The 16,664-nt window shown below is 38.3% G+C and overlaps 1 protein-coding gene across 1 annotated transcript in view; it reads right to left on the minus strand.

The window, feature by feature from the left end:
* KIAA0825 (KIAA0825 ortholog) overlaps positions 1-16,664 on the minus strand; it is a 504,765-nt gene that overhangs the window by 316,985 nt on the left and 171,116 nt on the right. The window contains exon 15 of the mRNA XM_011944276.1: positions 8,482-8,621. Coding sequence (XP_011799666.1) covers positions 8,482-8,621 — 140 coding nt within the window. The remainder of the gene's footprint in view (positions 1-8,481; positions 8,622-16,664) is intronic.

Genomic DNA, 16,664 nt, shown 5'->3' on the forward strand with positions numbered 1-16,664 from the left:
CCGGCTAGTTTTTTGTATTTTTTAGTAGAGATGGGGTTTCACCGTGTTAGCCAGGATGGCCTCGATCTCCTGACCTCGTGATCTGCCCGTCTCGGGCTCCCAAAGTGCTAGGATTACAGGCTTGAGCCACCGCACCCGGACAACAAATACTTTTTTAAAGCATGTTCTATGCTGTCATTACCAGTCTACAGTGTCATGAACCAGGCCAGGCACTGGGGATAAAATGATGAGCTATCCCTGACCTCCTAAAACTCATGGTGGCTGCAATAGACATTAAATACCAATTATGTCAATTAACATTTCACTTAAAATTGTGACAAAAAGAAGTTAAGCGGGACCTCACCCAGCCAGGATAATCAGCGATGACTTCCCAGGAAATAACATTTATGCTAAAAGGTGACTCACAGATGCCAGGTAAATAGAGACAAGAAAGGGTCTAGGCAGAAAAAATAAATAAATGAAAACAACATTTCAAACACTCTGTGGCAGGAAAGAACTTGGCATATGGGACAATTGAAAAGTCACTGGTGTTAGAGCAGCTGCCCCTTTCTTCAAGTGACTTCTGCAGGGAGATTGCTATTATAAATATACAAATCTGTGATGCACAACCTAAACCAGAGAATGCATGACTCTGTGTTGGAGCATACTATGCTGGGGGTGAGTAGGATGAGATGAGCTGCACAAGTTGGCCACATCTAGAGCATGCAGGGGATTGTTGGTGTTGCAAGGATTAGGGTTCTTACTCTAAAAGCACTGGGTAGCCGCTATCAGTTTTTAGCAAGCGAGTAACATAATCAGTTCTGTATGTGAATAAGATTTTGCTTGCTGACCACTATGAATGTCCTGGTAAAACGGTTTATAATAATTCTTAAGTAAATTGTCTTTTTATAAGCCTATAATATGTTACGAGGGCAAGCCACATACTCAAATTCTTTTGCCTTCTATAGCAGCAGATACCTTGTTTGGTATCCCTGCTACTAAGAAAGTTGCCCAGGAACCAGCAGCAGCAGGAGCAGCATCACCTGGGAGTTTGTAAGAGAAACACATAATCTCAGGCCCCACCCATGACCTACTGAATCAGAATCTGCAGTTTTAACCAGATCCCCAGGTAATATGTTTGCACTTTAAAGACAAGAAGACTTATTTTACATAATCCATATCCCACCACCTCCCCTAGAAGCACCACCCCCACCTCACCCTCATGAAGTCTCAAAAGAACCTAAGTGGTAACTCTTTCTGGGACCAATAATTTTATGGAGCCCACTGATACCTGTAAACTAGTTCATTAGCATTCTTAGATAGGACCTTTGGATAGGATCCCATATGGTGACACACAAATATGGTTCTATTGTTCTTAGTAAAGAAAGTGACAAAAAAAAAAAAAAAGATTGAACAAGTCAGAGTCCTGAAGTGCAGACATCATTACTAGCAAAAGCAGCCTATGACATCATGGTTAGGTGGGCTAACAATGGGTTATTTTAGGTCACCTCCTTCAAGGCAGTTATTAAATTGCACTTTGGTGACACTTATAAAACAAAACACATGGCTGGGCATCTGTAATCTCAGCACTTTGGGAAGCTAAGGTGGGAGGACTCCTTGAGGCCAGGAGTTTGACACCAGCCTGGGCAACATAGCAAAACCCAATTTCTAATAATAAAGAACTAAAAAAATAAAAATGATAACAGCAAACACACACACATACACACACACCATACACAACAAAACACCAATCTGCTGCCAAAAATGCCAAATATTACCTGAAAGACCAAGAAAATATTAACTATATGATAAGATAATTTTGAGTTGATTCATTCTTTAAGGCAACAGTTACTTGCTAGTGGTAGTAGCCGTTTAGCCAGAATTTTCTCTAGATCTTTTTCTTCGTTAACTTTAGGCACTTTGTCATGAGGTTAAAAAGTACAAAAGGTACAATGAAAATTATCTACTACTGAGGTTTCTGATAGTTCCCATGAATTGTGCAATATTGCTATTTGGTAAATGTTCTGTGGTGCTGCGTGGATGCCATGTACTGCAGTGAATGGAAACAGAATTTGAAAGCCAGCTGCCTAGATCAAATCCTTCTTTGCCACTTACTAGTTGTGCAACTTGGATTTCTCTGTGTTTCCGTTTCCTCATCTCTAAAAGGGAAATGACAGTCATACCACACAGAGCTGTTATGAGGTTTCAATAAGTAAACACATTTAAACTACTTAGAAACAATGTCTGGAACATGTTAATAGTATGCATTTACTAGTTTGCTGTTGTTACTATATTACAAATTAATATTATCAGAAGTCAAGAAGTTTTACTGGCAATTATTCTTGGGGCAATAGGCAAAGGAAATGTTAGCCACACTTCATTCAAATGTCACTAGCAGGAAAGGTTACCTGCTAACAATTGGGAAATTGCCAAATATTTGTTCCTTTGATGACACATGTAAGAAACCTGTAAGACCTTGTGGCCTCAGCAAGATAATTACCAGAACAATTGCCTTGGGTGTTAAAAGTCAATAATTCAAAATAGTGTCTCACAATTTTAAAATCTTCTGTGATAATTTGTAGTTGAGACTTTCTTCCCTGCAGAGTTAAAATGACCTAACTTAAAACCAACAAACATTACCTTTTCCTGCCAACTGAACTGTACTCAGAGTGTTAAAAGCCACCTACCATGTGAAATCAGTTTACTTTTATTAAGTTTTAGCAATGTAATCATTCCTTCAAAATGCTACATATTTTACACAGAGAGGATTATTTTACATGGCAAAGACATAATTCCACTTCCTAAAAGTTTGCAGCCTATGAGGCATATATTATAAATCCTTACCATTCACTTATTTAATTTTGTTATTTTCTGATGCTCAGTGAAGTTGCATCTCAGATTACAAGAGAGCCATTTCCTATAGGCTCTGTCAATTCTTTTGAAACATATATAAATTCTGAGAAATAATTTCCACAGAGCAAAACAAAAAGCTACAGACATCACTTTCACAATGAGATGAATCCCATATGCTTTAATCTTTATAGTATGTGGTTATTGTCTCAGTGCATTTTCTGCTGCTATAACACAATACCACAGACTGGGTAATTTAACAAGAACACAAGTTTATTTGGCTCATAGTTTTGGAGGCTGGGAAGTCCAAGAGCATGGCGCCAGCATCTAATGAGGGTCATCTCATGGTGAAAGGGTGGAAGGCAGAAGCCAGTATACAAGATACAGGGAAGTGGGCTGAACTCATCCTTTTTATTAGGAATCCCCTTAAGCAATGACTAAACCATTCCCATGATAATGGTATTAATACATTCATGAAGGCAGAGTCCTCATGCCCTATCAACTCTTAATGGTTCCACCTCTCAACACTGTTACAATGGCAATTAAATTTCAACATGAGTTTTGAAGGAGACATTCAAACCGTAGCAGTTGTTTATCAAGAAAAACTCTGTACCTAACAGTATTCAATAATTACTTATTAAACAAAGAGAATCTTGTTTTAAAAAATATGTAATAAATACATGTACTTCATATTTTTGCATTTTTATTCCTGAGACAATTTAACACTTTAACTTTAACAATCTAAAGTTTAAAAAGTAACTAAGTTTTATCAATTAGATGAAAAAAACCACTATTTTTTTTTTCTTTTTTTTAAAGTTTTCAGTTCAGGAATACATGTACAGGATGTGCAAGCTTGTTACATAGGTAAATGTGTGTCATGGGGGTTTGTTGTACAGATTATTTCATCATTCAGGTATTAAGCCTAGTATCCATTAGTTATTTTTCCTGATCCTCTCCCTCCTCCCACCTTCCACCCTCCAACAGGCTCCAGTGTGTGTTGTTTCCCCCATGTGTCCATGTGTTCTCATCATTTATCTCACACTTATAAGTGAGAATATGTGGTATTTGGCTTTCTGTTCCTGTGTCAGTGTGCCTCCAGCTCCATCCATGTCCCTGCAAAAGACATGATCTCATTCCTTTTCATGGCTGCATAGTATTCCATGGTGTACATGTACCACATTTGCTTTATCCAATCTATCATTGATGGGCATTTAGGTTGATTTCATGTCCTTGGTATTTTGAATAGTGCTGCAGTGAACATATGCATGCATGTGTCTTTATAATAGAACAATTTATATTCCTTTGGGTATATACCCAGTAATGGGATTGCTGGGTCGAATGGTATTTCTGTCTCTAGGTCTCTGAGGAATCTCTGCACTGTCTTTTACAATGGTTGAACTAATTTATGCTTCCACCAACAGTGTAAAATTGCTCCTTTTTCTCCACAACCTTTCTAGCATCTGTTATTTTCTGACTTTTTAACGATAGCCATTCTGACTGGTGTGAGATAGTATCTCATTGTGGTTTTGATTCGCATTTCTCTAATGATCAATGATGTTGAGCATTTTTTTCATGTAACTGTTGGCTGCATGTATATCTTCTTTTGAGAAGTGTCTGTTTATGTCCTTTGCCCACTTGTTAATCTGGTTAGTTGTTTTTTCATTGTAAATTTGTTTAAGTTCATTATAGATGCTGGATATTAGTCCTTAGTCCGATGCATAGTTTGCAAAATTTTTTCCCATTCTGTAGGTTGTCTGTTTACTCTGTTGATAGCTTCTTTTGCTGTGCAGAAGCTCTTTAGTTTAATTAGACTCCATGTGTCAATTTTTGCTTTTGTTGCAATTGCCTTTGGCATCTTCATCATGACCTCTCTGCCCATACCTATGTCCTGAATGGTATTGCCTAGGTTTTCTTCTAGGGTTTTTATGGTTTTGGGTTTTACATTTAAGTCTTTAATCTATTTTAAGTTGATTTCTGTATATAGTGTAAGGAAGGGGTCTAGTTTCAGTTTTCTGCATATGGCTAGCCAGTTCTCCCAGAATCATTTGTTAAATAGGGAATCTTTTCTCCATTGCTTTTGTCAGGTTTGTCAAAGTTCAGATAGTTGTAGGTGTGCGGTCTTATTTCTGGGTTCTTTGTTCTGTTCCATTGGTTTGCAGGTCTGTTCTTATACCAGTACCATGCTGTTTTAGTTACTATAGCCCTGTAGTATAGTTTGAAGTCTGGTAGCATGATGCCTCCAGCTTTGTTCTTTTTGCTTAGGATTGCCTTGGCTGCCCAGGCTCTTTTTTTGGTTCCATATGAATTAAAATAGTTTTTTTCTAGCTCTGTGAAGAATGACAATGGTACCTTAATGGGAATAGCATTGTATCTTTAAATTTATTTGGGCAGTGTCCATTTTCATGATATTGATTCTTCCTTTCCACGAGCATGAAATGTTTTTCCATTTGTCTGTGTCACATCTGATTTCATTGAGCAGTGGTTTGTAGTTCTTCTTGTAAAGGTCCTTCACTTCCATTATTAGCTGTATTCCTAGATATTTTATTCATTTTGTGGCAGTTGTGAATGGAAGCATTCTTGATTTGGCTGTTGGCTTTACTGTTGGTGTATAGAAATGCTAGCAATTTTTACACACTGATTTTGTATCCTAAGACTTTGCCGAAGTTGCTTATTAGCTTAAGAAGTGAAAAACACACTATTTATTTTAAAAACTCCCCCATAAAAAGCTGATAATTATGTTGCTTGAAATATATAATTTGGAGTATTTTACTCTAAGATTTTGCTTTGCTAATATTTCCTAAAATAATCAAGCTTCTAAATTACAAAATGGTACTCTGAAATATCATGAGACTTTTAATCAAATAATAAAATATCTTTTAAAATATTACAAATTAATTTTTGTGTGCATAATAATTTCTATATTAGTATAATTAACAAGATTCCACGAATATATGGTTTCTAATTTAAAGTGACAAGAATTCTATTGGAGATTAAGAACTAGGTCAATCAATTGATTAGTAAATTCAGTCACTTTATCCTTATGGTATTTGAAGTAGCTAGTAAAATTCAGTACAAGACAATACCACAGCAGCCATGTAGTCTAATAGTCTTTGTTTAAAATGATGGGTTTTTGAGCAGGTTGGGTAAATACACTGCTGTACTCCATAAGAACCAGAACTAAAAGTAGTACAATATGATACCTTTGATAACTCCAAGCTTCTTTAAAACAACATCATGTTATACATACCAGAAGATGGACATAATTATTTTTGATAAGTAATTGTAGGATTCATTTGTAAGAGAACATGGTTAAATATTCATAACTATAATTGTACTTCCTGTAGTTAGTGGCTATCTCAACATAGTCAAAAGGTTTATCTCAATTGATTTTACCTCAATCTATTCTCCATAACTCTATCACTAGGAGACCATTTCTCTTACAGGATCATGCCTGTGAGTTTCAAAGATTACATGAGAGTAACTCTCAGCTTTGTTAGATATTATCCTTGTCACATAACTGCTTTGTCTGACAAGCACTTAGACTATAAAGTTTAAGGGAAGTCCCATGTTTTCTATTCTACTTGATCACTGATTGGCCAAACACTGTTTACTGGACCGTTTATGTAAAAAGCACTGTGCCAGCTTAAGGAGGAATATAAAAATCTACAGTACAGTCTTGCCTACCTAGCTGGAAAGGCAAGTTAAATGCATGTGTACCAAGATGTCTTGGTTGATCCAACCTGACAGTGGACAGAACAATTCTTCCCAATACTACACTATTTGGCTTCAGGGTTTAATTTGCATGAATATTTGTATTGGAAGAGCAGGGGACAGAAAGCTCTGGCTGGGTATAAAAATCTAGATCTACTCAGTATTTATCAGATATGTGTATCAGTGGGTAAGTAATAATTATCTTCAATGCCAATGTCCTTATGTTTAACATGAGAATAACAATAGTATATATTTTATAAGATTATAGAGAGAATCAAATTAGATAACACATATAAAATGCTTAGCATAGTGCCTGATAACTAATAAGTGAATAACAAATGTTGGTTACTTGAGGAAGTAGATTCCCTAGTGTGAGTTTTCTCTTTAGGAGAGTGGTTAAGCCTGAAGCTAAATAAATTGTTTTCAGATAAACTTTGTGAGATTTGAGTTCCAAATAGTACGGCTTGGGAGCTAAGGAAATAAAATCAGATTCCGGGCTTGGGAGGGAGGAAGCTTTGCCTTTCTGCGTGGAATACAGTGAGGCCTGGGGAGTTGTGATGACCTTTGGCACCACATGGCTTTAGAGTTTGGAGAGCACCAGGAGAGAAGCAATATTCTCACAAGAGACACCGCTCCTAAGTGCCTTTTGGGAACCAAACATCAAGGTGGATGGGAAAGAATATGGGGCACCGGTCCTGAGCAGATGTGAGATAACAAAAATTGCCAGAAATGACTGGAACTATTTACACAAGGAAAGGTTATGAACCTCATTTGTATACTAACAGGCTGGTAGGGCCTAATGACATTAGCCTCATTCATATATAAACACAATAAAAATACAAGGCAGTGCATGCTAAGGGCAAATAAAGTAGCCAAGATGAAAGTTCAGTATGAAGTTCAGGGGAGGAAGAGATCAGTGTAAGGTGGAGCATTCAAAGCTCTGAAACATCAGCTGTCCTTTGCAGACTCGTGGAAGCTAAGTAGTTTATGGCAGGTCTTTAAGTAGGAAAGACAGGTGAGCCAAGGTGTGGAGTGAACGCATGCTTGGGGCTTTGGGGACAACTGTTACAGGAGTAAGTGGGTGGTGTGTGCAAGGAAATAGTGGGGAAAAGGTTAGAAAACTATTCTGGATCATCTTTGAATGGTGAAGGGACTTGGGTCCTGCAGGTGATAGGGAATTAGAGAAGAAAGATTTAGATTTGGGAAACCTACAATGACACTAGTAATTGATAAAGTAATCAGGCTTTGCTTGTGGTACGGAATAGGAGAGATGCACAGGAGTACGTGAAAATGGTGAAAAGCTCTTCCTCGATGAAGTGGGACTACAATGAGATGTAATATTATATTGACATAACATTACTTACCATTTTCTTAAAAAGCATTTACAGGGGAAAAAAAGAAACTAATTAAGAGAAGCATGGTCTTATATTACTCCTCGATTTCCATTCAGAATTTGGATGGAATTCTGAATGGAATTCTATGCTCCAACAGATATAGCTGTAGGCCACAGCTTGCTTGTTTGTAAGTTGCACAAGCACACTTCATGATACACTGAAATTCTCAGTGTTAATCTAATACTCTTTCTCTCTCTCTCTCTCTAGGTCTAATTCAGATTGTGCTTTGGAAATATAACTGCACTCCTACAATTTTTTTAGGCATTTCAAACCCTGCATATTGATACATTTCTATATAATGGTAGTTGTGATAGAACAGTGTCATATAAAAATATAGTTTTCTCTCATTCACAGTCCTTGAAATAAATTCTTTCAAATAGGTTGGTAAAGTGATTTAATGCTTTTGCTTGCTGCTAACCCAACTGAATGTTGATACATGCCACTGGTTTACATCCTTCTTCTAATGTTTGCCTAGGAAAAAAACAGTTATTCAACTCGAGCAATGACTAGGTTTTTCGAGGACATTCTTATAACTACACATACTCACTTGAGCTCCTCAGCAAGATTCTCAGTAAAAGTCCATCATGATGCAGAAGGGTTTCTAGAAGCAAGTTCCAGTTACAACCTGGCTGGGATAAGAGCAGTTTCAATTGACCCTCAGCTTTCAGTCCTCCAGCTGATGGAGTCCTTTCAAAATGCAAGATAAAGATGGAGTAATGAAGTTAATTTATCTATGAAATTAATAGCCTTAAAGTACAGATGTAATGCTAGCTCCTTTAAATGTCAATTCCTCCCAGATTACTCTGAAAATGCTTTCATGCTTACTTACGTTAGGGTTGCCTGGGGAAGGAATTACATTTAATCTCAACTAGCTAAAAGCAAATTAACATTTGGTACCCTGCCAAATATAAAACTGATACAAAATACCCATGCCTATATTTCATGGAACTATGTCTGTTTTTGTTTCGTGGAGGGAAGAAAAGCTATTTATGCATTTTTTGGAATGCATTCATTTGTTTATTCACCAAATATATGAATGCCTACTATGTGCTATTAACTCCTTTCACTATTAAGTGAGAGAAGTTCTGATGGGTTTCGCTAGTTTGTAATTTGCTATATACTGTGCTATATACTGTGATTGCAGATGAAAAAAAATTCAAAGCTTCTGTCAAGGATCAACCGTAATCTAATTATTTAATATGTAAAGCCTTACATCAACATTCAATTATCAGAACTGCTGCTGTTACACTGTTACCTACTTGGGTAATCATTTCATCAAAGGGAAAGAATTCCAAGGAAGATGTGCTTCTGCTTGAAAAATTATCATCAGTGTTGAACAGAAAATAGAAATCAGGTCTCTCACATCACCACTTTCATTTACCAATGAATCAGCAGGAGAGCAAAGGAACTGATAACATTATTTACTTTTCCCTTCTAAAATCTAGAAATCTAAAATTTAGATTGGCTAACAGTCAAAAAATGGGAAATCAACTTACAAGGAGAACAACAGAAAAGGCAGGAAATAGTTAAACTCAATCTGGTGACAGCCTTAAGGACATGGGAATAGGGAGGCATGGGGAAGGGAAGGTGGACTGGGCAATCTGGAGGTGAGAATGGGAGCATCAGATGCTTCAGGGTGGAAAGTAATTCAGAGCAAAGGGTATCACTGAGAGAGGCAATTGGCAGCATTATCATTAGCAGAGGTAATTTACTGTGTTTTAAGCCATCCAGTTATCAACACAGTCTAGACCAGTGGTTTTCAAAGCTTGGGCCCCAAACAAGCAGCATGAACATCACCTGAGAACTTGTTTAAAATCCTAATTCTCCAGCCTCATCTCATCAGAAATTCTGAGGTGGGGAGTGGGGGCGGGGAGCAGGGGACACGGCAGAAATCTGTGTTTCAACAGCCTTTCTCCAGGAGATTCTGTTGCATGCATGGTAAGGCTTGATGCATGTAGGCAGTGCTTTCTGAAGCACAGGCAGTAGGGTGAGGACTTTCCTGCCTCTGCCTTTGCGCAGGTCCACCTTGGCTGCACCCACAATGGGCTAAATGTTTGTGCTCCCCCTCCTCAAAATTCATATGTTGAAACCCTAATCCCAATGTATCTGGTAATGGGGGCTTTGGGAGATAACTGGGTTCATGAAAGTAGAGACCCCATGAATGGGATTACAGTCCTTCTAAAAGAGGCTATAGAGTTAGCCTGACCTCTTTCTGCATAAGGATACAAGAAGTTCACTATGGGAAACCTGGAAGAAGGCCTTCACTAGTATGCAACTGTGCTGTATCTCATCTTAGATTTTCAGCCTCCAGAACCATGAGAAATAAATGTGTGTTAAGCCACCCAGTCTATGGTATATTTGTTATAGCAGCCAGAGCTAAGATACCATCCATGCAATAAACTCCCTGTAACCTTTTATCTTTATCTTAATCCTACTCTTCCTTTAATTTGCCACAAAAAAATCACTATCCCAGTGAAGTCTTCACTAGAAATTTATCTTCACAGTGGCAAGCTTACACATTTTAGTACTTTATTATTTCATCAACTAAAGTTTTATCTGTTCAATTCACCCAGATTCAGACTTTGTGAAGACACTTGCTTTATATCCCAAAGCTTCTACTAGTGAACTAACCTCATTTAAAGGCTTTCTAAATGTTAACTGATTGATTTTTCTGCTCATAAATGAGTAGGCAAACTTATAGGAAAAAAAAAATGATGAGGACGCGTTGCCACAAGGCTGGCTGAAACAAAAGTGAGAAGATTCAAAGACACAAAATGAAAAAGTCTCGGAGCACCTCCCCCTTGGCTTGGAATGGTGTTTGGAACATCTCATAACCTTATGATACACAAAATCTATCAGCTTGTGCTTGAACTTTGGGCCAACTCAGGCTTCCCATGTAAAACTCTGATAACATGTCTCAAATTGGAATAACTCCTTAGGCAATTGGTGGGGCACTGTTAGCTAGGAAACCTCCTTCCTTGGGTGAGTGGTAAAGAGAGAAGAAGGGTGTTACTAAACTCAAGGGCCAGAGGAATCAAGTCTATCAGTTCTGAACATCCCAGGAGTTCTGAATTATTTTGCAGATTAGTCTGGGTCTGACTTCTGCAGTAGTTCCAAATGTGGTGCCAAAGGAAGAATTCACTAGCTGAGACTTTGGACTAAAAATCTAAAACAGATCCTCACAATGGCTGCCCCTAGTTCCATCCTAAACCCTAAACACTGAATTCTAGATGCTCCTTTGGGGTTCAATGGATGAAAAATGCTACTTGGTAGTAAGTTGTATATTAACATTGACTTGGGTTTTGAACATTTCCTACCTATATATTATGCTTGAGTTGAGTGCTAACTTAAGGCATTTAATGAACTGAAAGATCCCATTTGGCTGGAGTGTGGAAAGGAAAGGGAATCTTTGAGAGCTAGTCTGAAGAAGGAGCCGAGAGCTAGATTAATATCCCAAGGTGTGGATTTTAGGCCCATTGGAAAGTTTAAGGCAGAGGAGTTTCCTGATCTGGTTGCAGTGTGGTGAATGGATTGGATGTGGTTAGTGTTTTCCTTAGCCCTTCAGTCATGGAATAAAATCATTTGAATGTCACTTTATACCACTGTATCTGAATACCTGGTTATAAATAAAATCTCTCATTTACCAGATGGAAAGCTGTTTGTTGACATGTACCTCAATTCTTGGATCTTTCAACTTATCACAGATTTTTAAATGTACAGTAGAATGACTATGAGGAAAAATAAAATAGTACAAACATTCTTCAATCACCAAGCTCTGAGTAATAAATGCATTGAGGAATCTGTGTTGGGCATATGGAGAAGCATATGTTCCCTCAGCCTTTGAGCTGGTGGAGCTGTGAAAGTGAGATTAGCCTTACAAAAAATGACAGAAAGGGAAATTTTATATATATATATATATATACACACACACACACATACACACATACACACACACACACGTATGTATGTATCAAATATGTACATGTTGAATTCCACCATAATACAAAGGGGAAAATGTTATAAATCCCATAGAACTCATAAGTCTTGTATTAGGAGACAGGATGAATTTATGACTGGGTTGTACTCAGCTGATACTCCAATAAGTGCTATATTTCTGGGGCACAAACTGGCCTAAAGAATTTTTAAATTCCAAGTAGTAATGGGGTCCAAGCATTATTGGTTTATGAAACTATCAAACTATTTTTATAAAATCATTGTGAAAAATCTTAGCTACATTCAGGTATGTTTATGAAAATTCATCAATTAGTTCCCAAACTTTCTTCAATTTTTTGGTATGTACTCATGCTGCAATAGAATGTTTAAACAAAATCTTACCTGTATCAGTCATACTGTCCTAATTTCCAACTTGATGTGAGGTAAGGCTCTGGCCAAGAGAATGCTCTGAGGTAGGTTCAGACTAGAATATGAGTAGCCTTATTGCTCAGGCCACATGACCATGGGGTACACTGTTCCTACCATTTATATATCATGCAGAAGCTGCAAGACTAGCAGAAAATTGGAATGGACTCCAAAATTCATAGCTTGGGAATGACAGTCAGTGGTGTTGGAACACTGTCCCTCAAGACTTGATACTTACTTTTAGCCAACAGCCATTATATGGTACTGTGGCCTCAACAGACAAACTACATAGGTCTGAGAGACAAGGGGTGAAAGTAGGAGCAGCCCCTCCCACCAAAGATTCTGATAATCCACTTGACAAATTTGTGCTTCCTATCCCAATAACTATAAGCTCTGGAGGAGCAGAGGTTCTGGTTTCCATGGTGGGGTGGGATGGGGTATACACACCTCTACAAGGGGACCATTTAGGATCCCACTAAACCTAAAGTTATAGCTGCCATCTGGTCATTTTTGGCTCCCCATGCCAGCAGTCTATCAGGCAAAGAAAGGGGTTACTATGCTGGTCAGCGTGATTAACCCTATTTATCATGAGGAGCTGGGCTTGCTACTGCATAAAGGGAGCAGGGAGGTGTATCTGTAACTCTAGAGATTCACCAGGGCATCTCTCAATGCCTTCATGACTGACAACTATCACATTCAGAAGACTTCAGTAACCAAGTCTGATAAGGGAATTCAGGAGTTCAGCACCTCAAGGATGAAGGTCTCAGTGACCCCGCTGGGCAAATAACATAAATCAGCAGAGATGATGGCCAATGATGAGGGGAAGATGGAATAGGTGGTAGAAGAATCTAATCATAAATATCACTTGCAGATTCAGAAATATCTGCAGCAGGGGGTACTGTATCCTGTCCTGCTAAGTCCATTGTCATCAAGCTTAAATACATAAATAAATTGTAACCAGCAATGAACCTGAAGAATCAATGATAGAATTCAGGGACCCTAACACAGGGAATAAGTAGATCTCAGTGGTGTAAAGGGTAGGGCCATAGAAGACATTGTCAATGATCCCATGTATTAGTCCGTTTTCACACTGCTCTAAAGAACTACCTGAGACTGGGTAATTTATAAAGAGGTTTAATTGACTCACAGTTCCCATGGCTGGGGAGGCCTCAGGAAACTTTAAATCATGGCAAAAGGCAAACGGAAAGCAAGGTACATCTTACATGGCAGCAGGAGAGAGGGAGCAGGGGGAGAACTGCCAAACACTTTTAAACCGTCAGATCTTGTGAGAACTTACTATTGTGAGAACAGTGTCAGGGAAACTGCCACCGTGATCCAATCACTTCTCGCCAGGTCCCTCCCTTGACATGTGGGGATTACAATTCAAGCTGAGATTTGGGTGTGGACACAGAGCCAAATTATATCACCCCATATCCTCTTGTCCTTATCTGTCAGTTCACACTGGCCTGGCTCACCTCCGTTAGAGCCTGGATTTCTTGTACTTTTCAGCAAGACAGGCTGCAAGTGGCAGGAATTAACACCATCAGAGTGACCCTCAACCAATGACTGAGGAGAGTTGGGGTATAAATACCTCAGCATCCTTGCTCCTTTGTTGGGATAACTCTGAAACATATATTTTATACTGGTTCTCAGAATGTCCCCCCAGAGGTTTAAGTTTAAGTTCTGGTCACTCCTATGGTAGTTAGCTTGATTACACAATTTTTTTTGTTTGTTTGTTTGTTTGAGATGGAGTCTCACTCTGTTGCCAGGCTGGAGTGCAGTGGCATGATCTCAGCTCACTGCAACCCCCACCTCCTGGGTTCAAGCGATTCTCCTGCCTCAGCCTCCCAAGTAGCTGGGACTATAGGCGTGCACCACCACATCCAGCTAATTTTTGTATTTTTAGCAGAGATGGGGTTTCACCATGTTGGCCAGGATGGTCTCGATCTTTTGACCTTGTGATCTGCCCACTTCGGCCTCCCAAAGTGCTGGGATCACAGGTGTGAGACACTACACCTGGCTGATTACACAAATTTTTATTTGCTTTCTTTCTCTCTTTGTCTCCCCACTCCCCTTCCAGCATTTCTTCCACTAAGAAAATAAACTACATTCATTTGAATCCTTGTCTCAGGGTTTGCTGCTTGGAGAAATCCAAAATAGGGCATGCATGAGGGCACTTAGTGTTCCTCTCACTTAATTCTTGTTTCAGGAGTATTGAGAAACTAGTCCAAGCTAATAAGCGTGTCTGCTGAACTTTGAATCCAGATCTCTCTGACTTCAAAACCTATGCTCATTCCATTACTCCATGTTTTCTCCCATTCAACCTGATTGATATTTGGTGCATACATTGTATTTTCCAGCTTTGAGAATGTCTGGCTTTATTCAACCTCCTGACTGATAATACGACGTTTTTGACCCAAAATCAAGTTTGTGGTCTCAAACCTTATTCCCAAATTGAAGCCATGTTATTCAAGGTATCTAGAAATTGATTTCAACCAGATGATTCTTGGCATGGGTTACTGGGCCAAGTTTATACCAGAGACCATAAGTTACATGATTCAGAGAACAAAGGCAAGGGCATAACTAAAGAGAAACTGAGGATGAAAGCCCTAATGTGGGGAAACAAAAGGAGAAGGAAAGTCCTCATATTACTGTTGTACTACTCTTGGTTTTCCATAATGTATCCTTCAAAATCTTCTGGGAAAAGAAGTAAAGACAAATATTTAAAGCAATTGTGTCATCTTTCTCTAGGAAGATAATTTTAGTGCCTGAGAAAAAAAGTTGAGAGGAACCCAAAATATTTTCCTCTTCACTTTAACCAAAAGTGTGTAAACTATACACAGTTATAGCACTGAAAATGTCTGCATATATTTTAATCTCTATAATGGGTATAGCCAAGTCTCTATGATATTTATATTTAAAGATGATTTAATAACTAGAAATCGGATAGAGTTCACCTGCATATTTATATACAGAATTTGCCTTGATTTTTTAAAGAACTTTGTCCACTAATGTGGATTGACATTTTTAAAGAGTCTCATTTTTTTCAAGGTTGGTTGTATCTACACTCCCTGGTGTACAACTGAAATTATATTCCAGCCATCAGTTTTGGGCTCCCTCCAAGCAATACTAATCTAGCACCTGAATCACCAAGACATTGGACAACACTGAATAACTCAACCATCCTTTTGAGGAGCAGAAGTTACCTCCCTGGAGCCACTGATTATTATTGGTTCCTGTCTATCAGACATTGATCTGTTAAGGGAAGTTCAGAAAAGTCTCCCCTAGCATCACATTCCTGACCCAGTGAGAAAGTGGTTCAATATTTCTTCCACTTAATCATACTTGAAGTCCTTTCAACACGTTTAGATAATTGATAAAACTTGCCAGTCTCTGAAATATATAGCTCTTTGCTAACAGCGGCTATGAATGATAGTTTAGCATTCACGTGATGAATGCCACTGAGGCACTTGAGCTCATGGAGTCCTCATGACCCTCCCATGAGAATATCTCAGAAGTCAAGGGAAGAAGATGTTTCAAGATGGAGGAGGTAGACCATAGGATTGCATGCTGTCTTCAAGAAGATTAATAAGATTGTATTGTATTTATGTCTCAAAATCCTCACCAAAATATAAACTGTTTCATATATGGGGAAACTGAACTGAAGCACGCCTAGGCTAACTTTCCAAAATCATAGAACTAAATAAGTATGGAAACCAATGTGAAAACCTATAGCTGTTTCCTATTGTCACATTGCTGGCTTCAGTTCTATATTCTGAATTATGTAATATAATTATGTAACATATTTAAGCCATGATAGAAAAGATATACACTTTAAGATATCTAGGTCCATATGCTAAATATTTAGTTCGGTTGACATTTTCACTTTTTAAAATAACTGTTCCATAGACACTGACTTCCCTCTGAAAATCTTTTCATACTGCTTGTCCATCCACACTCTGGAACAGCCATTTAAGAGCTCTGGTGTTTAAATCTCTCATTACTTCTCCGCTAGCTATTGGTGCTATGTCAACGCTTGGCACCTCATCAGAGGACAAGATTTCTAAGCTCTTTTCCTCAGTCCTGCAGAGCAGTTTTTCAGCAGCAGTTGGGAGACCAAAACTCCTTTTGTACTCCTCCCTAGATGTTCTCTCCTAAGGATACTAGAAGTTACCTCCTCATTAAGACAGTGCTTCCCCTGCCTGGGCCTTACCACACAGATCAAATGTTCCTACCATTTATTATAGCATTTTATGCAATACAATACTTTAATATAGCACTTAGGGGACACAATACTAGTTAGAATTTTTTATTCATTCATTCCACTAATATTTATTGTTTAACTTGTATATGCTAAACCATGGAGACATA

Source organism: Colobus angolensis, unplaced genomic scaffold, assembly GCF_000951035.1.
Source record: "Colobus angolensis palliatus isolate OR3802 unplaced genomic scaffold, Cang.pa_1.0 Scaffold23, whole genome shotgun sequence".
Lineage (NCBI taxonomy): Eukaryota > Metazoa > Chordata > Mammalia > Primates > Cercopithecidae > Colobus > Colobus angolensis.